We start from the raw sequence: 20,575 nt of genomic DNA on the forward strand, positions 1-20,575 counted from the left end.
AAAAGGGACGTGACATTGGTCATGTAGTTTGACTATGCTGTTTCTGGTTTTCAAAATAATAATAATAATAAATTGCTGTTGAGCACAGATGAACTCAAAGAAAACTCAGATTATGACCTCAGCAGGAGGAAGGAAGACCCGAATTCTTTGCCCTTGCAGTTGTCTTGACTGGAGTTGAAGGACAGTGTTCAGACTTACCATTGGTGCCAGTAAGATCTTTCCTTCCATTGCTGACAGCAGGAGTGGATGAAAGTTCTGATTTGGACTTAAAAGGGGGGCAATGGATTAAAGCAGTCTCAAGAAACCAGGATGGATGACTAAGGAACTTTCAACCGAGCTAAGTTTGAAACGGAACATGTATAAGAAATGGGGAAATCACCAAAGAGGAATTCAAACAAATAGCTAGCATGTGTAGAGATAAGGTCAGAAAAGCTAAAGCACAGACTGAACTCAGGCTTGCTAGAGAGGTTAAGAACAACAAAAAGGGCTTTTTTGGATATGTCCGCAGCAAAAGGAAGAAGGAGGAAACGGTAGGGCCACTGCGTGGCGAAGATGGCAAAATGCTAACAGAAGACAGAGAAAAGGCAGAATTGCTCAACACTTTCTTTGCCTCAGTCTTCTCAGAAAAGGCAAAGGGAACTCAACCTGAGGATAATGGAGCAGAGGACAGAACAGGGGAACTTCAGCACAGAATAAGTAAAGGGATAGTACAGGAATACCTGGTTAATCTAAATGAATATAAGTCTCCAGGACCAGATGAACTACATCCAAGGGTATTACAAAAACTGGCAAATGTAATATTGGAGCCATTGGCAATAATCTGTGAGAACTCCTGGAGAGCAGGAGAAATCCCAGCAGACTGGAGGAGGGCAAACGTTGTCCCCATCTTCAAAAAGGGGAAAAAAGAGGATCCCAACAATTATTGTCCAGTTAGTCTGACAACAATACCAGGAAAGATTCTGGAGCAGATCATTAAAAAGAGAGTCTGTGAACATCTAGAAAGCAATGCCATAATCACAAAAAGTCAACATGGGTTTCAGAGAAACAAATCATGCCAGACAAACCTGATCTCTTTCTTTGATAAAATTACCAACTTGTTAGATGAAGAGAATGCTGTGGATATAGTATATCTTGATTTCAGTAAGACCTTTGACAAAGTTCCCCATGACATTCTTGCAAACAAGCTTGTAAAATGTGGGCTTGACAAAGTAACTGTTACATGGATTTGTAATTGATTGATTGGCCAAACCCAAAAGGTGCTCAACAATGGCCCTTTTTCATCCTGGAGAGAAGTGACCAGTGGGGTCGCACAGGGTTCTGTCCTGGGCCCAGTGCTATTCAACATCTTTATCAATGACTTGGAGGACAAAATTGGGGGCATACTTATCAAATTTGCAGATGATACCAAATTAGGAGGATTAGCTAATACTCCAGAGGACAGGATCAAGAGTCAAAATGACCTGAACAGACTAGAAAACTGGGCCATAGCTAACAAAATGAAATTCAACATGGAGAAATGTAAGGTACTGCACTTAGGGCGGAAAAAGGAAAAGCACAGATATAGGATGGAGGACACCTGGCTTAAGGAGACAACATGTGAAAGGGATCTAGGAGTCCAAGTAGACCACAAGTTGAACATGAGTCAACAGTGTGATGCGGCAGCTAACAAGGCCAATGCGATTTTAGGCTGCATCAATAGAAGTATAGTGTCTAGATCAAGAGAAGTAATAGTGCCACTCTATTCTGCTCTGGTCAGCCCCCACCTAGAATATTGTGTCCAGTTCTAGGCGCCACAATTCAAAAAGGACATTGAGAAACTGGAGCGTGTCCAAAGGAGGGTGACTAAAATGGTGAAGGGCCTGGAAACCATGTCCTATGAGGAATGTCTTAGGGAGCTGGGGATATTTAGCCTGGAGAAGAGAAGGTTAAGAGGTGATATGATAGCCCTGTTCAAATATTTGAAGGGATGTCATATTGAGGAGGGAGCTAACTTGTTCTCTGCTGCTCCAGAGACTAGGATCCAGAGCAATGGATGCAAGCTCCAGGAAAAGAGATTCCAGCTCAACATTAGGAGGAAGGTCCTGACAGTAAGGGCTGTTCGACAGTGGAATAAACTCCTTCCTCGGAGTGTAGTGGAGTCTCCCTCCTTAGAGGTCTTCAAATGGAGGCTGGATGGCCATCTGTCAGAGATGCTTTGATTGAGATTTCCTGCATGGCAGAATGGGGCTGGACTGGATGGCCCTTGTGGTCTCTTCCAACTCTACAATTCTATGATCTAACTTCAGTGTCACTGTCGTTAGTGTTGCAAAACTATATGCATTATGCATTTAATACAGATTACTGACTGTTTTGTGGATTTACTATAAACTGATCTTTTATTCACTAGAGAGAGAGAGAGAGAGAGCACTGACATATACACAATTTCATGGATGAAAAGCACTACAAACTAGGTATAATTCTGCTTTACATCTTGCACTAATGTTATGTATGTTAACTTTTCTCAGCCAAAAACATCACCTTTTGGAACATTGCTCAGCTAATTTTGCACTTGTTTAGCTTGACATTTCTAAGGCATTTTTAAGGTCTCAGCATTTTTCTTTTTCTTCCTTACTTAGGCCTTAGGATCACAGAATCCTGTTCTTCCGCATTCTCAACCTTTCTCCTCCTTCTTTCTTATGACCTCCATCCAAATCCTTCTCCCATGTGACTCCCATTCTCACTCTTCTCACCTGATCTTTTCCCAGCAGAGAAAACATATCGATAGATAGATAGATAGATGCGCATGCATATATTCACACAAACATATACACACAGGCTCTTAGCCCGCCTGGCCTATTGTAGGGGTGCCTACAATCACAAAATAAACTTCTCTGTCGGAGCAATACCAGCCAGAAACGTCGAAGTGGAGCCTTTAAATAAATTCTGTCTAACTCTCGCGAGATCTCTGGCTCCCGCGAGACCTGAAAACTCGTCCGAACTCCCAACCAAAATACAATACAGTAAAATAAATACTCGCACGCTAGTCTCGCGAGGACAGGCTCCCTCTCGCGAGATCAGGCGTTCCCCAGCTAGCCAGGTCAGAGGCGAGGCGAGGCGGACGCGTGGTGGCCGCGAGGCGGGCGGTGAGTGAGTGAGTGCTGGCGTCTTGGTCTGCTCTGGTCGCGGCTGCTGCGCCTCAGAGAGCCCCAAATGGTGGCTGCCCCTTCCTTCCTTCCTTCCTTCCTTCCTTCCTTCCTTCCTTCCTTCCTTCCGTCTCCCCTGGGGACGCCCTGCAGGAGTACACCCCCAGGAAAATAATGTCCCTCCCCAAAATGAACACCATTCGCCCTTCATAATAATTATTACAATATATATATATATATTATATATGTGTATATATATATATATATATATATACACACACACACAATATTACAAATAAGATTTCAATATATATATTGCAATAATTAATAACAGTATGATAGTTATTAATTACTAATATTAATATATAGTAGTATATAAATATATTACTACAATATATTAATAATTATTAACAATATAGTATTGTTAATATTATATATATATATATATATATTACAATATATATAAAATGCAATAATATATATGGTAATTATTAACAATATAATGTTAATAATTATTAATATTTATATGTATTACATTATATATGTATTACATACATGTGATCATTATTAAGCATTTAATATTATGCTGTTACTGACAGCCTTTAGGGCTGAAGTGGGGAACAGTGTAAGTACTCTAATAAATGTTGTTGTTATTATTATTATTATTATTATTATTATGTTGATGTTTTTCTTGCTGTTGTGTGCCTCCCAAGTCATTTCCGACTTATGGCGACACTAAGGCGACCCTATCGCTGGGGTTCCTTGACAAGATTTGTTCAGAGGAGGTTTGCCATTGCCCTTCCCCTGAGGCTGAGAGAGTGTGACTTGACCAAGGTGACCCAGTTTTCTTCCATGGCCAAGCTGGGATTTGAACCCTGCTCTCCAGAGTCATAGTCCAACACTCATGGAATCAGAGCTGGAAGAGACCTCAAGGGCCATCCAATCCAACCCCATTCTGCCATGCAGGAACTCACAATCAAAGCACCTTCAACAGATGACCGTCCTCCCTCACAGTTTGGTGGAGTCTCCTTCTTTGGAGGTCTTTAAACAGAGGCTGGATGGGGATTTGTTGGGGATGCTTTGATTGAGAGTTCCTGCATGGCAGAATGAGGTTGGACCAGATAGCCCTTAAGGTCTCTTCAAATTCTATAACTCTATTACTCATCCTGCTATATCCATATGCTAACAATGCTTTCTCCAGCAATGATATCTTCTTTTCATCAGCCAAACCAATACCTACTTTAGGGCACTAATTTTTGCTTTTAAAAAACCCTTCACATTAATTTGTAATCGTGTAATTGAAATCAGCCGCGTGTGCATTGGTTTTCCCTCACTTTTCCTTGGCACCATTTATTTAGGGGCTCAACAGGCTGCCCCTTTCCTCACCGGATCAGGGCTGTGGCAACCGCACACCGCAGCCCCGATCGGCATTTCCGCGATGCAAAAAGAAGCCGTAAAAAATGGCTCCTTTTCATGCCGCTGAAAGGGCACCTTAGCTGCAGCATCGGCTTTTCAGCACACCTTTGGCACGCTGCACCAACGGAGCACCTTGATGGCTAATAGGTCCCACCTTGTACCCATGTTGTGCTGATCCATGCTTCCATATGTCTTAAGCCCTTTGATTTGTAAGTAATGTCATCTTTATCTTTCTCAATGGCCGTAGCATCCTAATCTTTCATATTCTTTTCCTCCAAGGTGGCAGTGTATGTATTATCTAATTGGAAGTTGCATGTGGAGCAGCGATGGAATACATGAAGGAGCCTGCAACTGTCAGCCAGGGGCATATGTGAGTAACAGCTTCTTTGAGAGCCAAACCAAACATATGGATGGAGTACCTATTTAAAAGCAGCTGTTGATAAGTATTCCTACGTGTGGAAAGCTTACATTCATACAGAAAGCAAAGCTAGACATTTCCACCATTATAGATTAGTTTTCCACTATAGAGCTAACGTGTATGATATTCAGGTACATTTTCCATTTAATCATTGTTTCTATTCAACTTTTCATATGATTCTGAGCAGCATGGCATATACTCTTCTACAGAACTGGATTGGTTTCCAGTTAATTCTCCCTTCTTTGTAGCCTCACATATATTTGCAGATAGAGGGGTACTATCAAATCATCAGAATTTAGCAATGCCAGAAACAACAAACAACCCAATGGCTTAAGCATTTGCAGGCCAGAAACTGTTTTTGTAGATGAATCTACAAAGTACTTTGAAATAAAGTTTTTGAATGATAGAATAGAGCTAGCTTTCAGAGTAATAGTATCTATGCACTCAGATGTGCTAAATTCATAGCCCTCTTAGCCTTAGAAGAAAAAATAAGCATTTCCATAACAAGAGGCAGTGTCAAAAGCAGCAGCCCTTCCATCACCAGTGTCAGTAGTGGAAGAGACCACATTTTCACTGCCTAAGAAAAAAGCTGGGGAGGGGAATAAGGAGAAAGCAATGGAGACCAGTGGTGACAGCAGCAGCAGATGCTGTTGGTAGCTCATATAGGGAGGGAGACAAATAGCACTGAACATCCAATTCTCTCAGAGTAGTCACATCTCCTTTGTAGTAGTGGATGATCCACTCCACCAGTGGGGCTTTCTGCTCTGTTAGTGTTGAACAGAATCTCAGCTTAGGACATCAATATGTGTTGCTTTTGGGCAACGTGTGTTTACACACACAATGCCATCATTAACAATTCTGATTGTTTTCTAGATAGTTCTAGATAGCAGTGGTTCCCAAAATTTGGTCCTCCAGATAATAATAATAATAATAATAATAATAATACGTTTTATTTATAGACCGCTATTCCGCAATGATCATAGCGGTGTACAGTAAAAATTGCAATACAATACAATACAAAATACAAGGTGACAGTTAAAGGAGGGAGAAGTCTCATCCTTCAGGCTGTCCCTGATGTTGCTGGGTCTGCCTGATCGCTCCCTCTGAGGCCAAGATGACAGTTAAAAGAGGGAGGAGCCTCTTCCTTCAGGTTGTCCCTGATGTTGCTGGGTCTGCCTGATCGCTCCCTCTGAGATGTTTTGAACTTCAGCTCCCAGAATTCCTGAGAGTTGGCAAACAGTCAGGAATTCTGGGAGCTAAAGCCCCAAACACCTGGAGGACCAAAGTTTGGGAATCACTGTTCTAGAGCTTAACTGTGAGAGATCTTCAGATCTCTGCTTAGTCAATTCAGTAGATGATCTTCATCAAATTAATAGTTCTCAGGCTGAATGATGACAGTTACCTATCATGAACTTTGTCATTCTCCTGCAGATATTTCAGTGCTCAAGCACCAAGAAATCACAATCTGCTCACCCTACAATCCGTTGTACAAGTGGCTTGACCTGTCCTTAGTGTTGTTCCTTAGGTGCAAATCACCTCTGTTTTCTGTTTTATTTTCTCTTGAGAAAACCAGGCATTACAGTTTAAGTGTGATTTTTTTATTTCCTTTATTCTAGCCTGTGCTGCCAGTGTGGAATTGCAATCCCACCAAACCCAGCCAACATGTGTGTAGCATGTCTACGGACGCAGGTGGATATCACTGAAGGAATCCCTAAACAAGTCACTGTTCATTTCTGCAAACAGTGTGAAAGGTATAAACCATGCTCAAGATCTTAAAACATAAGAGTAATGGCACTGAGTTTAATGTTTTTTGTATGAACATCCAGATTTTCAAAAATCTACATCAGCTTTCTGCAGGTTTTCTCCTTCCAAATTGTTGCTTGTTGAAAATGTCAGAAAATTCAGCTGCCCAGACTAGCTGCATGTTTTGATTTGCTTCATCACAGATTATACTTCTAATGAAAAGAAAGGTATTAAATAAATTATGTTACATCCAGTTTCTTTGAGGATTATATAGCTGGAACAGATAGTAAACCATTTTTATGGGGGATTTGACACTTGCAAGTAAGGAAAGAAACATTGTGAATCTTGTTACATATAAAATGCTTTATTATTGTGTTATATGGTGTAGCCTCATTGATTTAGTATAGTCAGTAGACACTTGTTAGAGTCCACCAATCATTTTTGCATAAACCAAATTTCAATGAATTCAAGTTCCACAAAGTCCCCAAGCATTGTCCCCATACTGAGAGATTCAATCATTACATAATTTGCATAGTACCTGTCTGATTTAGGGATGTGCAATACAGTCAGCCTCCTTATCCATGGATTTTTTATCCACAGATTCAAGCATCCATGGCTTGAATATACTTTAAAAATATACAAATTCCTATAGGCAAACCCTGATTTTGCCTTTTTATATACGGGGCACCATTCAGCAATGGGCCCTTTCCATCTATGGAGGTTTGATTCCAGGACCAGCTGCAGATGTGAAAAAACACGGACACACAAGCCCAATATTATTCAGTGAGTGGTGAGGTCCAGGAGCACAAGCCACCATTGAATAATACAGGGCATGTGATCTTCAGGCAGTTGAATCTGTGGATTTTACTATGCATTATATTTAGTTGGACTTGAGCATCCACAGATTTTGGTATCCATGGGGGATCCTGGAACCAAACCCCAACAGATACCAAGGGCCCACTGTATACAGTGGGAACTCCATATCCATATATTTTGCATCCACAGTTTCAGCCATCGATGGCTTGAAAATATCCACACACACCCCAAAAAAATATAGAATCCAAACCTTGATTTGCCATTTTATATAAGGGGCACCACCGAATAATATGGGGCATGTGATCTGCAGGCAGTTGAATCTGTGTATCACTAGCCCACAAGTACGGTAGGCCCACTGTACTATGCCACTGAATATAATAGGACTAAAGCGTTCACTGATGTCGGTAACCACAGGAGGTCCTGGAACCAAACTCTAATGGATACCCACTGTAATTAATGTACAGTAATTTTGAAAATCTATATATTAAGCTAACTAATGAATAGAGACAGGTTTCAAGAGCTCGTATACACTTGTAGAATGTTTTGTTCAGAGTAGTTGCTGTGTTTAGATACTAAAATTAATTATTTGAAAAATACTTGTTGCCTCTGATTAGATGCCAACTTAATGTTTAGGAGTAAAGATGGTTATAGCAATTGATTATGTTCCAGTACTGGATGACCAATAAATAAAATGTGCCCAAGTGGAAAACGTTATTGAGATTCTTACTGTGAATTCCAAATTTTAAAATGGTTCACTGCTTACTTCAGTTGTGTATTTAGACAGTTGAGCTAGTCGTGACATAAATATGCATCAGATTATGACCTGTACTTTTTTTATATGCTGTATATAGTCATGTATAAGTCTAGAAATTCTGGTCAAAATATTGACCCTAAAAATCTGAGTCAACTTATCCATGGGTCAGTGTACGCAATGTACTTTAACTCTTATTTTAAAAAGGAATCATCACCTGGAGAAAGGCAAACGCATAATCTCTCCTGGAATCATTGACACACCCCCCCCCCCCCCCATTCTCTCATCCACCCAGCCTTTCTGTGAGCACAAACTTGTCTGCTGGAATTTTGTGGGTTTTTTTTGGGGGGGGCATTGTTTTGCTTTGCTTCATCCTTTAGATCCTTTGGTACATGCCTCTAAGTTATATCCTCAACTTATCCATGGGTCATGTCAGAAATCCTTAATTTTGGCCCCACAACCTGCCTTTGACTTATACATGAAGTCAAGTTATAGTCAAGTATATACAGTAAATGTTTTAATTATTTCTCACTGTAGAGCATAGAGAAGAAAACACTACATTGTGGTGTTGAATGATAAAAATTCTGGTTTCTGGGTCCAAAATATCATTAAGTGGTCTATAAAATAAACTGCAAACTTGTACTTAATTTCCTGGGAATAAGCCCTTTCAGTGCAATGGGATTTGCTATTGAGAAGAAACATGTAGGAATGTGCTGCAACGTCATACTGTTATTTTAGGAGAGCACAGTTGTGACCATCTACATATTGGATTGCCATAACCAGCATAGTTTAATAACAGGAGCAGTTGCAGTCTAACAGTGTCTGGAACACCACAATTGTCCATCCTTCCATTAAAATCAAATTATTCTAACAGCTTAAGTCCCATGATTTTGGTGGGACTAAAGTGTGTCCAATTATGTCAGGATCTATAATGGTGATGTCACATTTAATGTGTGTGTTTACAACTGTCTTTGAAAAGGCATTTGACCGTAATTCACTATTGTTTATTTGTTTGTTTGTTTGTTTGTTTTAATTTCTCCTTTTTGAATTTCAGGTATCTTCAGCCCCCAGGAACATGGGTGCAGTGTGCCTTGGAATCAAGAGAACTATTAACATTATGCCTTAAAAAGATTAAAGCTTCACTCAGTAAGGTTAGTGTTGTTCCTCTTCATTGTTATGTACCGGTTATGTAATTATACAAACTTTATACTGCCCATGAAACCTGTGACTAAATGAATAGGGATTTCTTAGTAATAGTGATTTCAACTGAGACTTTTCAGTTTGATCTTTTAATAGTGAAATCTGTAAGCCTGAAGGCAGGGAACCATCTAATTAAAAATAATAATTGTAAGATGCTCTGATAGCCTTTAAGGCTGAAGGGCGGGGTATAAATACCATAAATAAATAAACAAAATCTGTCTTACACACACACAAACTGCCATGGAGAGAAATATCTTGAAAATAAAGGGCAGTTGTTACACTTCAAGAACAGACCCATTTGCTGTGTGGCCCTGTGTTTTAGCAGTAGTAGCATGACTTCTGCTGTTTGAGACTCATGCCTTCCTTTTATGTTTCTTTCAAACTTCACAAATGCTGGGTCATGAACTGGCTGTTTGGTTTTTACTGTCTTCAAACCTTTTATCTGTTAAAGGCAAAGTACAATTTTTTTTCTAAGGACTCTTATCTGATGCCATGGGGGAGCGGGTGTCCTGGACCCAAACCCCAACAGATACCAAGATCCCACTGTATGTATTGTTTATGTGGGGAGCCATAGGAAATACATTAATTTGGAATTTATTTTTGTTTTTGACTGAGTGAGGAGTATTGCAACAACAGTCCCTAGTGGTCCATGAGATTGTTCCACAGGGTGCCTTTTTTGTAATTTTGCTGTTCATTGAAAAGCAATTTTCAGTCATGAGAAACAATTTGTAGTTCATCTAAAGAAGCTGTTCTGATTAATGTCATTCAATCTATTAATTAAATTGACTGTCACACATGATTCCTAAAAGCTTTAAAATTTTATTGAGTACAAGTTATATTTATTTCCACACTTTGTGATGATCCTGACTATAAGTTACAGAATTTAGATGCCACCCAATGTATTGTTAGCCTTAATTTCTTGACGATATACACAATAATCATGTGTGCTCTGTTTCGACAGGTACGGTTGATCGATGCAGGGTTTGTGTGGACTGAACCACACTCCAAAAGACTTAAAGTAAAATTGACTGTACAAAAAGAGGCAAGTAAATTTCAATGAATTTTTGAAATACATCCTTAGAAATGAAACATTGTAATATAATAAGCCTATAATTTGCTAAGAGAGCCAGCGTGGTGTAGTGGCTTGAATATTGGACTACAACTCTGGGGATCAGGGTTCAAATCCTGCTTGGCCATAGAACCCACTGGATAACCTTGGATAATTCACATTTTCTCAGACTTCAGAGGAAGGCAAAGGCAAACTTCCTCGGAACAAATCTTGCCTAGAAAACCACATTATATGTTTGCCTTAGGGTCACCATTGAAGACACATAGCAACAACATTTTGTGAGCTTTTGTTTCCAAATATTTAAAAACATAGTATTGATTTTGTTTACAAATATTTGAGGTATTGGTGTTTGAATTCTGTCTATGTTTTCTTAGGAGTAAGTCCCATTAAAATAAGTGATACTTACTTCCAAGACACACAAGTGCAGAGTTCAGCACATAACTTGACTAAAGATTCCAGTCCAATAAAGTGTTTACCTCTTTCCTTAATGCTAATGGTTGGATTTCATCTGTTCATTCCATTTCATTAATTCTACTTCAAAGCATAGTTGTGATGATAAAGTAAACTTTTTACTAGCTAACTAGAAAAGTTTTGAAGTATTTCTTTTAAACTAATCATTAGCTTTTTATGCTTATTCTGTTTTATGGAAATCTTTTCTAGAAGAAAAGAAACTCAAGAATATCGACCATGAGCAGTTACCGCATTGCCCATAATCAGTTTGGTAATAATAGTGGAAAACCATAATCTCACATTTACATTTCTAGGTAATGAATGGTGCAATTCTTCAGCAAGTCTTCATAGTAGAGTATATTGTTCAGTCTCAGATGTGTGATGACTGCCATCGAGTTGAAGCTAAGGACTTTTGGAAAGCAGTGGTTCAAGTTAGACAAAAGGTAAATGAGAGTGAGGTGTGGCTTGATGAAGATGATGAAAGAGAGCAAACAATGTGCACCACACAAAAGTTTATAATTAAAAAGGCAATTAACATTAGGCCAGCATTGGGCAACTGGGAATATGGAGCAGTTCCATGCAGCCACACTGATTTGTCAGTGTGCCCCAGAAGTGATGTAACATCAGTTCCAGGCATAATTTTCAGTTGGTTCCCAGCCAAAAAAATGGAGAAGCAAAACCACCAGATTTGAAAGTAGTTTCTTTGCCTTTGGGGCCATTCTCAATCAAAAAAGTCACCTGGAAACTGGCATGGAAATAAGTGTGGAAACTACCATCTGGCATTGGGAGCTACAGGCTGCATATAGCCTACCTCTGCATTAAATGTGTGGATGAACCATACTTAGGAGTACCAGCTGTGAGGTTGTCTTAGGTTTTGCTTCAGGAAGTATTAATATTGTAGATAGTCAGACAATAGTTTATTTTAAAGGCAAAAGCTATAATTTTAACTATCCAATCCTCATTTATGCATTTATTTTAAAACTGTATGATGGACTTAAGAGAGCTAGTATTGTGTAGTAGTTGAATGTTGGACTATGACTTTGGAACCTAGGGTTCAGATCCCTGCTCAGCCATTATAACCTGAGGGATGACTTTGGGCAAGTCACACTCTCTCAGTCTTGGAGGAAGGCAAAGGCAAATTGTGCTAAGAAAACCCAGTAATAGAGTTGCCATAAGTTGGAAACAAAAACAATAATTTTACATAACTTGTGCAATGCTTGTGCAGACTACAAATTATATCATTACTTTCCTGTTAATTTCATTAAGTTAAGTCTAAGCGCTGGGGTTATCATGAATGTACTGCAGTGAAACTTCTTTTGGGGTATATGTGGAAACACTCTTAGTTTTATGTGAATATCTGCTTCAGTAAATTGCAGGGTCCATGGGTTGTTTGATCTTTGAGTGAAATGGCAACCCTCCTGATCAGCTACATGTATTTTATAGGACTTTCCAGGATTATATGATCATGTTTGCATACAAATCTTTTTATTCTTACATTTTAGACTCTGCATAAAAAGACTTTCTTTTACTTGGAACAATTGATTTTGAAACATAGACTTCACCAGAACACTCTTCGTATCAAAGAGATTCACGGTGAGTAATTTTTTCCATGATCCTAGAGAAAATGATTGGTGTTATGTAAATTAGCACCATTCCTTCTAGAAGGAACCATTAACACATTGATTAGTTGTAGGACCTCCATGGGAGGAGCACCCCCTAGAGACCCCAGTCTTCCTGCCTACGCTTCTGGTAGGACGTGCTATCTCTTCAGCGAACTGCCTTTCATTCTTTACCAATCGGATCTTTATCGTCTCCCTGGACTTGTCTGACTTACTCCTCCTCTCCTTTCTTTCCGATGCCTATATGGAAAAAAGGACATTTTTGTATGTAGGTGTTTTGGTTTTGTTTCGATTTTTGATAATTGCATTCGCTGGGATCTTATAGGCTCTGCAAGTGGTGCAAATATGCTGGTGAAGGCAGCAGTAGTAGCAAGGAAAAGAAGAAGAATGCTGGATACATAGTGGTAGGAGAAGCAGCCTGCCAGATCCATATGTCTAGTTATGAATGCCTAGATCCCTTGAGTTCCATGAAGCCAGGAGAGCCTGGGAAGACTGGTTTGGATAGTCTCCTGTACCACAGAACGAGTGATTGTCCTAGCCAACCTTCTCATACTGCTGTGGCTCCATGGACCAGTGGAAGGCCAGACCTTTGGGAAACAGACACCAAGGAGTTTCTCCCCTCCTGTCACTGCCTCTGTAGGCAGGTGCAAATAAAGTAACACTACTAGTTTAACAGAGGATAATGCTAGTGTAGTGCTGCAGTAGGATCCCAGCTGTTGCGTTATGCACTATTACGTGAAACTGGAAGTGACTTTATTTTATTTATTGGATTTATACCCGCCCTTTTCAGTGGACTGATTGCTTACACCTACTTATGGGCATAATGCACCATTGGTTTATGATAAATTTTACATGGTAGAAATAATTTTTTCCAAGCACATGTATACAAAAAGGAAAAGGTTGTCATTAAAAATAGTCTGTTAAAGAAAGTATGGTATCTAGGCTTCCATAAAAGTCCAGAATGAAAGAAAGATCTCATGATGCTCCAGCATCATAAATTTTCCTAACTTCAATTCCATGCTTTCAGATGGTCTGGATTTCTACTATTCTTCAAAGCAACATGCTCAAAAGATGGTGGACTTTCTGCAGTGTACAGTACCTTGTAGGTAAGATCTCATTATTTAAAATGTAACATCCACCATATAGCTGCATAGCTATTGGAGCCACTTTAATCCTGTTGAAGCTAATAGAAGAGAGAAGTTTTCAAACCTCAGATTCCCAGTCCTCATTCATCCTTATTCTGAGGCCTCTTGTCTTTTCCACAGTTGATTGCACAAATATCATATGTAGCCTTGCAGAATCTATAATTCTATAGTGTAAGCATGGCCTATCGGCCATATATGACCTCCAGGGATGTGCCCTCTGCCATGCCTATTTCGGGCCAGGGGGAGAACAGAGGGAGATCAAAGAAGCATCTGGCTGCATTCTCATACCCAGATTCAAAATGATTACATCATCGGTTGAGGCCCACTGAGATTCTCCAGAGGTCTTAAGAGATGATGTGATAATTGTACATCTAGCTGTGGGTCCATAGCCAAATGCTTTTCCAATCTCCCTCCACTCTCCACCAGGCATAGAATGGCTGGGAAGGAGATTGCATTGACAAATGGAGTAACAAAAGCAGACATACACTCGCATAAGGTTGATATATTTCTGCATATGCCATTACCAGGATACCAGCCTTTGTGTTCTGCTGCCAGGGTCATATTCTTGTTTTTATACTGTTTGAACTATTATCAATAGTCAAGTGATCTTTAAACAGTCCTGTCTGGAAAAGAATGGGGATGGGGGAGTCCTGTAGCACCCATGTGTCTATTTTATTGTGAGCTATCACAGAATCCAGTCCACTTCTTCTGATGTATTGATGGTCAGTCAGTGTAGCTGAAGAAATGGAATGAAATCCATGAAAGCTAATGATAAAATAGGTGGGCTTATTTTAAAGGCATCAGTAGATTTTACTCCTCATCTCCTTTTTTATAATGAAACTATTATCTATTTGAAAATTACACATTTTCTTGATTGATCTGATTTGAATTTGCTTTTTTCAGATCTAAATCATCCCAGCGTTTGATTTCTCATGACATACATAGCAATACATACAATTACAAAAGCACTTTCTCTGTGGAGATAGTTCCAATATGCAAGGTATTTTGACTTTATGGGTTAAAATTTGAAGGGAAAAAATGTGACTTTCTACTATATAAAAACATTATGTCTGATCTGGGGAACCTCTCACTTACCAGGTGTTGTAGGACTCCACTTTCCATTAGAAGTATTTTGAGAAATCACTTAACATGTTTAGGGATTGATAACCAGTTAATGATTACATGTCTATGAAATCACAAAATATATTTTGAAGAATTATTTTTTAGAAATTACATAGTATTATCTTTGGGGAGAAATGTTTTGGTTTTACCTAAAGGCTTGCAAAGTTTTAAGAATTTTTTCAGATGAAGTTATAAGGATTCTTCTTGTAGTCTAGAATCTGTGGGTTAGCATTCACAAATTCAGCTGAAGAAATAAAGGCAAGCCAGACTTCTAACAAAATGTTGGAACGTTCTCCTGTTCAAAGTTTTAACTAGCTAGCTTTTTCTTTTTTCAGAATATTACAAGGTGTTGGTTCTCAAGCTCTGTTCTTCCAGATGTTTTGGACTTAAGAGGCCAGAATTCCTCACATTGGCCCAGTTGGCTGGAGCCTCTGTGAGCCGAAGTCCAAAATACCGGGAGGAGTACAAGTTGAGAACCTCTCCTATTAGGAGTAAATGATGTGAGCATGCCACTTTATTTTCTTTCACTACTAAGCACTACTATCCTTTGTGAAGTGATGTTCCTTTCAAGTCACCCATGTATGCCAAAATCACTGCTTCATTTTGGGATGTCCAGTTCCATAGAAAAAGGCACTCCATGAGTTCAATATTAGGGGGAATGTAGGATACAAATCTATTTAACTCTCTTGCAATTCCTGTAATGAGCAATCATTTTCAGAATTTTTGAGATGTGATGCTGAATTTGACCTTTTGATCACTAAAAAAGACAAGTTTATCTCTGTTCCTTCAGAACTACATTGAACATAAAGATAGCTATTCTTTCCACATGTTTGTGAATTTTTGTAAGTCTTTCATTGGATTTAAAAGTTATTGCAAAGTTTCAAAAAACCAAATAGATAGTTGCCTGGTGTTTCCTAAGCCTTGAACAAAATTTCAGTAATTTTGCTAATGAAAGATTTAGGATGGGTGTAGCAGAAACTAATAGTTATTTTTCTGGCATTTGTACTCATTGTGCAGGACAATGTTGTGTGTTTGTCTCCAAAATTGGCTCAGAGCCTTGGGAATATGAGCCAGATTTGTGTTTGCATCCGGGTAACTAGTGCTATTCATATAATTGATCCAAATACATTGCAAAGTAAGTTTTTGATTTCTTTCCCCCTTGTAAGTGTTATTAACTAGTATTGATATCAGGATATATAACATAATTGATGAATTGTATCATAGGCCCCATTCCCACTCGGCAAAAAAGTGGCTTATTTTGCTGCGATTCTGACTCGGATTCTGACTCGAATCTGACCCATTGTTCCCATTAAAAATGTGTGCAAAAAGACCCGGGTTTTTTTACCCCTGTTTTCGTTCCCATTGGTATTTTCCCTGTGGTAATTTGAAGCGGGTTATTTTGCTCCCCACTGCCATTGCCCTTCCAGGACCTCTTTTTTTAAAAAATCTGTCAATCAAGCGCTTAAGTGTTTGGCATCACAGCCAATCAGTCACTGAGGCGCTTTTCCCCTCCAGGAAAGGGAAAAGGGAGTCTCTATTCACCCCAAATCCCTTTGGGTCCCAGGCTCATCTGTGTCTTCCCATAGTTCCTCTGGGAAAGAGAGAAGAGGAGCCTCTCTTTGCCCCTAATCCCTTGGCGTCCAGCCTCTTCTGTGTCTCCCCAGACTCCCCCTTGGAAAGAGAGAAGGAGCCTCTATTGGTCCTAAACCCCTTGCATCCAAGGCTCTTCTGTGTCTCCCCAGACTCCCTTTGGGAAAGAGAGAAGAGGAGCCTCTATTCTCCTCAAATCCCTTCTTGGCGTCCAGGTTCTTCTGTGTCTTCCCATAGTTCCTCTGGGAAAGAGAGAAGAGGAGCCTCTAATCACCCCAAATCCCTTTGCCTCCCCCATTGCTCCCAGGGCTGTCTGGGGGGCGATCAAGCAGGCATGTACTGCAAAGCCCATCTGCTGCTCAGGCATTCAGGCAGAGGCAAAAAAAGGAAAAAAGAAAAAATAATAGTTAAAAATGGTGTTCAATGGGTCTCCTCATACATCGGTCTATGAATGTGGAGCAGAGGGGAGGTTGGAGGGGGAGTAATGTGTTTACTGCGTTTGGAGCTCAATGTAGTGCGATTCCCAATCCACTGGGGGAAAGGCTATGCGAACGGAAGAAAATGGTGCCGGCGATGCAGAAAGAGAACAAAGAGGGTGACACCCCCAGGCCAGCCCCTTGAGCACTGCTCGTCCCATCTCCAGGTTCCCGAATCAGACACCCTTTCGTTCCCATTCATTTGCCCCGAATCAGACTCCGGAGGCACAGGAAAATTCGCTAAGAAGCCACTATTTTTTTAAACCAGTTTATCGACCTAAAATTCAGATTTTTCAGGATAATTCTATTCAGATTCGAATTCCAATGGGAATGCTATCGGAGCAATGTGGGTTGAATGCACGCTCAAGTGGAAACGATGCACCCATGATTTGCATCCTGATCCGCTTTATAGGCCAGTGGGAATAGGGCCCAAATGTAAAATATTTGAGCTAATCCAGTTGCTAGTCCTAACTAGCGTAAAACCATTGAATCACTTACTGAATGGCAGGTCAATACTTATGAAAATTACATTGATATAGTAGGGCCACTCTAGTTGGGCCTTGCAGCTGTGTTCAGGCCTCTGAAATAAACTGTAACCTCTTTAGTAAAAACACTGTCTAATGATTTTACCAAGTTTGCATATGTACTGTACACGGTTTTAAACAGCATTAATTTATTTTTGTTGTTATATTGTTTGATATATTTTAGACTGTTTAAATTATCTTTAAAAAATTTAAATAGTTTTAAATCGTTTAAATTGATTTTATTATACTCTGTATGCCACTTTTGATATTGAGCTATATAGAAATCTTTTAATTAAATTAATTAATTAATTTAACTGTACTATGTTGTTAGACTACTTGTAGCAGTTCCCTTATCCTTAATGTAAAAATGCTGCTTCTGTGATTAGGTGAGATACATTGGAGAGTAAATTGGGTCTATGTAATTTTCCCCCATTAAAAAAACAAAAACTGCAGAGTAACAACTACATTGGTTCCATTTTTTTTCTCTTTCTTTTTTAGTTGCAGAAATTGATGGAAACACTTACTGGCGTCATCCTTTTAACAGTTTATTCCAGCCAAAGCAGCTGGAGGAATTTATTGTCATGGATATCAGCAGAATCCGTGAAAGAAAACAAAGTGCTGGCGCAGGCATGCTATCCACCAGAGTAAGGATTATTCTTTTGTTAGTTGCACTCTTCTAGACATTTGAGTAAATATTGTTCCCTTTCTTGAAATTAATTAATCCTTACATTTCATGTGAACAAAAGAAAGTTGCCACTGAAAGTCACTCTTTCCAGACCCTGCTACCTCAGATTGAGTGGAGAGGTCAGGGGTGAACCTGGAATATTCCATCTGCAAAGACGGTGTTCCCCCAATGAGCCATACTTGTACCCCTGCCCACATGTCAGGATACCAGTAAGTCCTTTCTTTCCTTGGAATAACTTCTGCACTTGGAGTACTCATTTCAAGAGGGTTATACCCACCTACATATACAGTCGACCCTGAACATTCATGGCCTACACACTCACAATTTTGATTATTCGAGATGGTCAGGGCTGCTAGCGTGGGCATTCCTCCTCCCTCCCAGGCTATTCCCCTTGGGAGAAAAAGTCCAAGAGCCAACTCTATTGTTTTCCCAGCAAGCCAGGCAGCGATCCGGCCAGGAACAGGGCAGGGAGTCAGTTAAAGGGATGGGAGGGTGGCAAAAAAAGGAGCGCATGCTCCTGTTCCTCTTCCCTTGCCCACCTCTCCATTTAACTGGCTTCTGGGGAGGGGGGAGTTATTTGTGGTTTTTCCACATTCACAGGAGTCCTGTTCCCCTAACCTCTGTGAATGTGGAGGGCCGACTGTATTCCATGTTTCTGATGATCTCTCATATCTTTGTTAGATTTTTGCTTTATTTAATGCTTTGTAGAAATTGTGTGTGGCGGGGTTAACTACTTATGGTTGTAGTTGGAATATTGCTTCGGTAAAGAAAGAATATTTTCACCTCTGCTGTCAGTAAAAAAACAGTTATTGTAAGAGAACATACAGTATTTATAATCCACTTTTTGTGTACAGGATAAAATAATGAAAATTATCATCTGCTATAAGCAGAGATAATAACATGTGATATATGTTGTTCTTGTGCACCTTCAAGTCATTTCCAATTTACGGCAACCCTCAGACGAACCTATCGCAGGGCTTTTTTACTGGAGTGTTTTTTTATGTGCAAGCAAGGCTGTATTAAAGGTCAAAATTCTGCATTAAAATGGTCTATATACTGTGCTGTGCATAGTCAGTTTTAATTTTCCATCATTAATTTGCTTTGGCTAATGGCACCATGGCTTTCTGCATTATCAAATCAATCCTTGAGTCAGTTCAGCAAACAGTAGCATGCAAAATGTCATTCCCATGTTATTTTTCTTAATAGAGAAACTGCACAATTGGATCATCCCACTCATAATGTTCCTGCACATAGCATTGAAATATTTGAGTCATTTCGATTCATGTCTTAATTTAATCACCTTCTATTTTAAACCAGTTTTCTTTTGTTTTAAGCATACACTTGCTGAAGCCTGGGTTCAGAAGACATCAGAGCTGAATACAGACCATCAGTATTTCTGTCGCACTCACTTGGGACATCTTCTGAATCCTGGAGATCTAGTACTGGGGTTAGCTATGTTTTTCTTTCAGCTGATGTTCAGTTTAGTGTTTACAAGACTGGCAGAGGCAGAACCCTTCAGATCTTTGATCTCTGATGGAGATTGGATTTTCTCCCTAGTAAATGTGTGTCTCGAATCTTGAAAGAACTGTGGGAGGCTAGGAAAGTAGGACGGCTGCAGGACAGGCAAAGCAGGAATACACTGAAATTTTGTGCAATATTGTGGTTATGCACACAGTCAATGATCTAAATATCAAAAGGAGGAGGAAAACTTTAAGAGAAGCTTCTGTTTGCATTTCTTTAGAAAGCAAGACGTGTCAGTATGTTGCAATGAAAACAGCAGTGTAATTTGTTAGCCTTTAAGGCATCACCAGGTTCTTTGATGATTCTCCTTGTATAATAAGTGTAAATTATATGAAGTCCAGTGGTGAGTACAGTGGGCCCTTCCCTTACATGGGGGATCCATTCTGGATCCCCCTGCGTAAGGGAAATTTCATGTATGCTCGCACCCCATTGAAAACAATGTGGGGTATGCTCACAGCCGCATACGGTGGGCGGGCCATGGGTGCAGGCGCCATACACTTTATTGTCGCGCAGCTCCAGAGTAAGCTTGAAGCCACGTATAGTACGCCTGCATATGGCGCGGGTGCACTGTACTTTTATATGCCAACAGTGGAATTTGCTGCCTTGGAGTATGATGGTGTCTCCTATTTTGGGCTTTTTTAAACAGGCTGGGTGGCCATTTGTTCGGAGTGCTTTGACTATTGTTTCTGCTTGGCAGAGGGTTCGACTCATTGGCCCCTGTGGTCTCTTCCAACTCTGTGATTCTGTGCCTCACCACCATTGGTGGAAGATGGAAGGATTCATAGTCCTGTATTTTGAAAGAGAAGTACTTACAAGTGAAGTACTCATTTAAATTAACTATTTGGTATAGAGATCTTATTTCTGATCTATTCTGCATATTAGTAATGAGTGTCTCTTCACTTTTAACA

General features: G+C 39.8%; 1 protein-coding gene across 5 annotated transcripts in view; it reads left to right on the forward strand.

Moving 5' to 3' along the window:
- The first annotated feature begins 3,076 nt into the window (after positions 1–3,076).
- The window catches only part of LOC149318054 (60S ribosomal export protein NMD3-like), a 43,310-nt gene continuing 25,811 nt past the window's right edge, over positions 3,077–20,575 (forward strand). For 3 of the 5 annotated variants that reach the window (XR_016279962.1, XM_089508916.1, XM_089508915.1), the window contains exons 1-12: positions 3,077–3,122; positions 4,818–4,908; positions 6,573–6,707; positions 9,321–9,417; positions 10,428–10,508; positions 11,300–11,428; positions 12,488–12,578; positions 13,632–13,710; positions 14,653–14,749; positions 17,960–18,105; positions 18,208–18,355; positions 19,481–19,593. Coding sequence is in view for 4 of the 5 variants with exons in the window: in XM_089508916.1 (XP_089365042.1) it covers positions 4,865–4,908; positions 6,573–6,707; positions 9,321–9,417; positions 10,428–10,508; positions 11,300–11,428; positions 12,488–12,578; positions 13,632–13,710; positions 14,653–14,749; positions 17,960–18,105; positions 18,208–18,355; positions 19,481–19,593 (1,160 nt within the window). In the remaining variant the exon portion in view is untranslated. Of the gene's footprint in view, positions 3,123–4,817; positions 4,909–6,572; positions 6,708–9,320; positions 9,418–10,427; positions 10,509–11,299; positions 11,429–12,487; positions 12,579–13,631; positions 13,711–14,652; positions 14,750–15,888; positions 16,007–17,959; positions 18,106–18,207; positions 18,356–19,480; positions 19,594–20,575 lie in introns of all 5 variants that reach the window. The other 2 variants (XM_089508917.1, XM_089508918.1) reach the window with 2 other exon arrangements.

This window comes from Sceloporus occidentalis, unplaced genomic scaffold, assembly GCF_023333645.1.
Source record: "Sceloporus occidentalis isolate IW3139 unplaced genomic scaffold, rSceOcc1.0.p SCAF_2, whole genome shotgun sequence".
Taxonomy (NCBI): domain Eukaryota; kingdom Metazoa; phylum Chordata; class Lepidosauria; order Squamata; family Phrynosomatidae; genus Sceloporus; species Sceloporus occidentalis.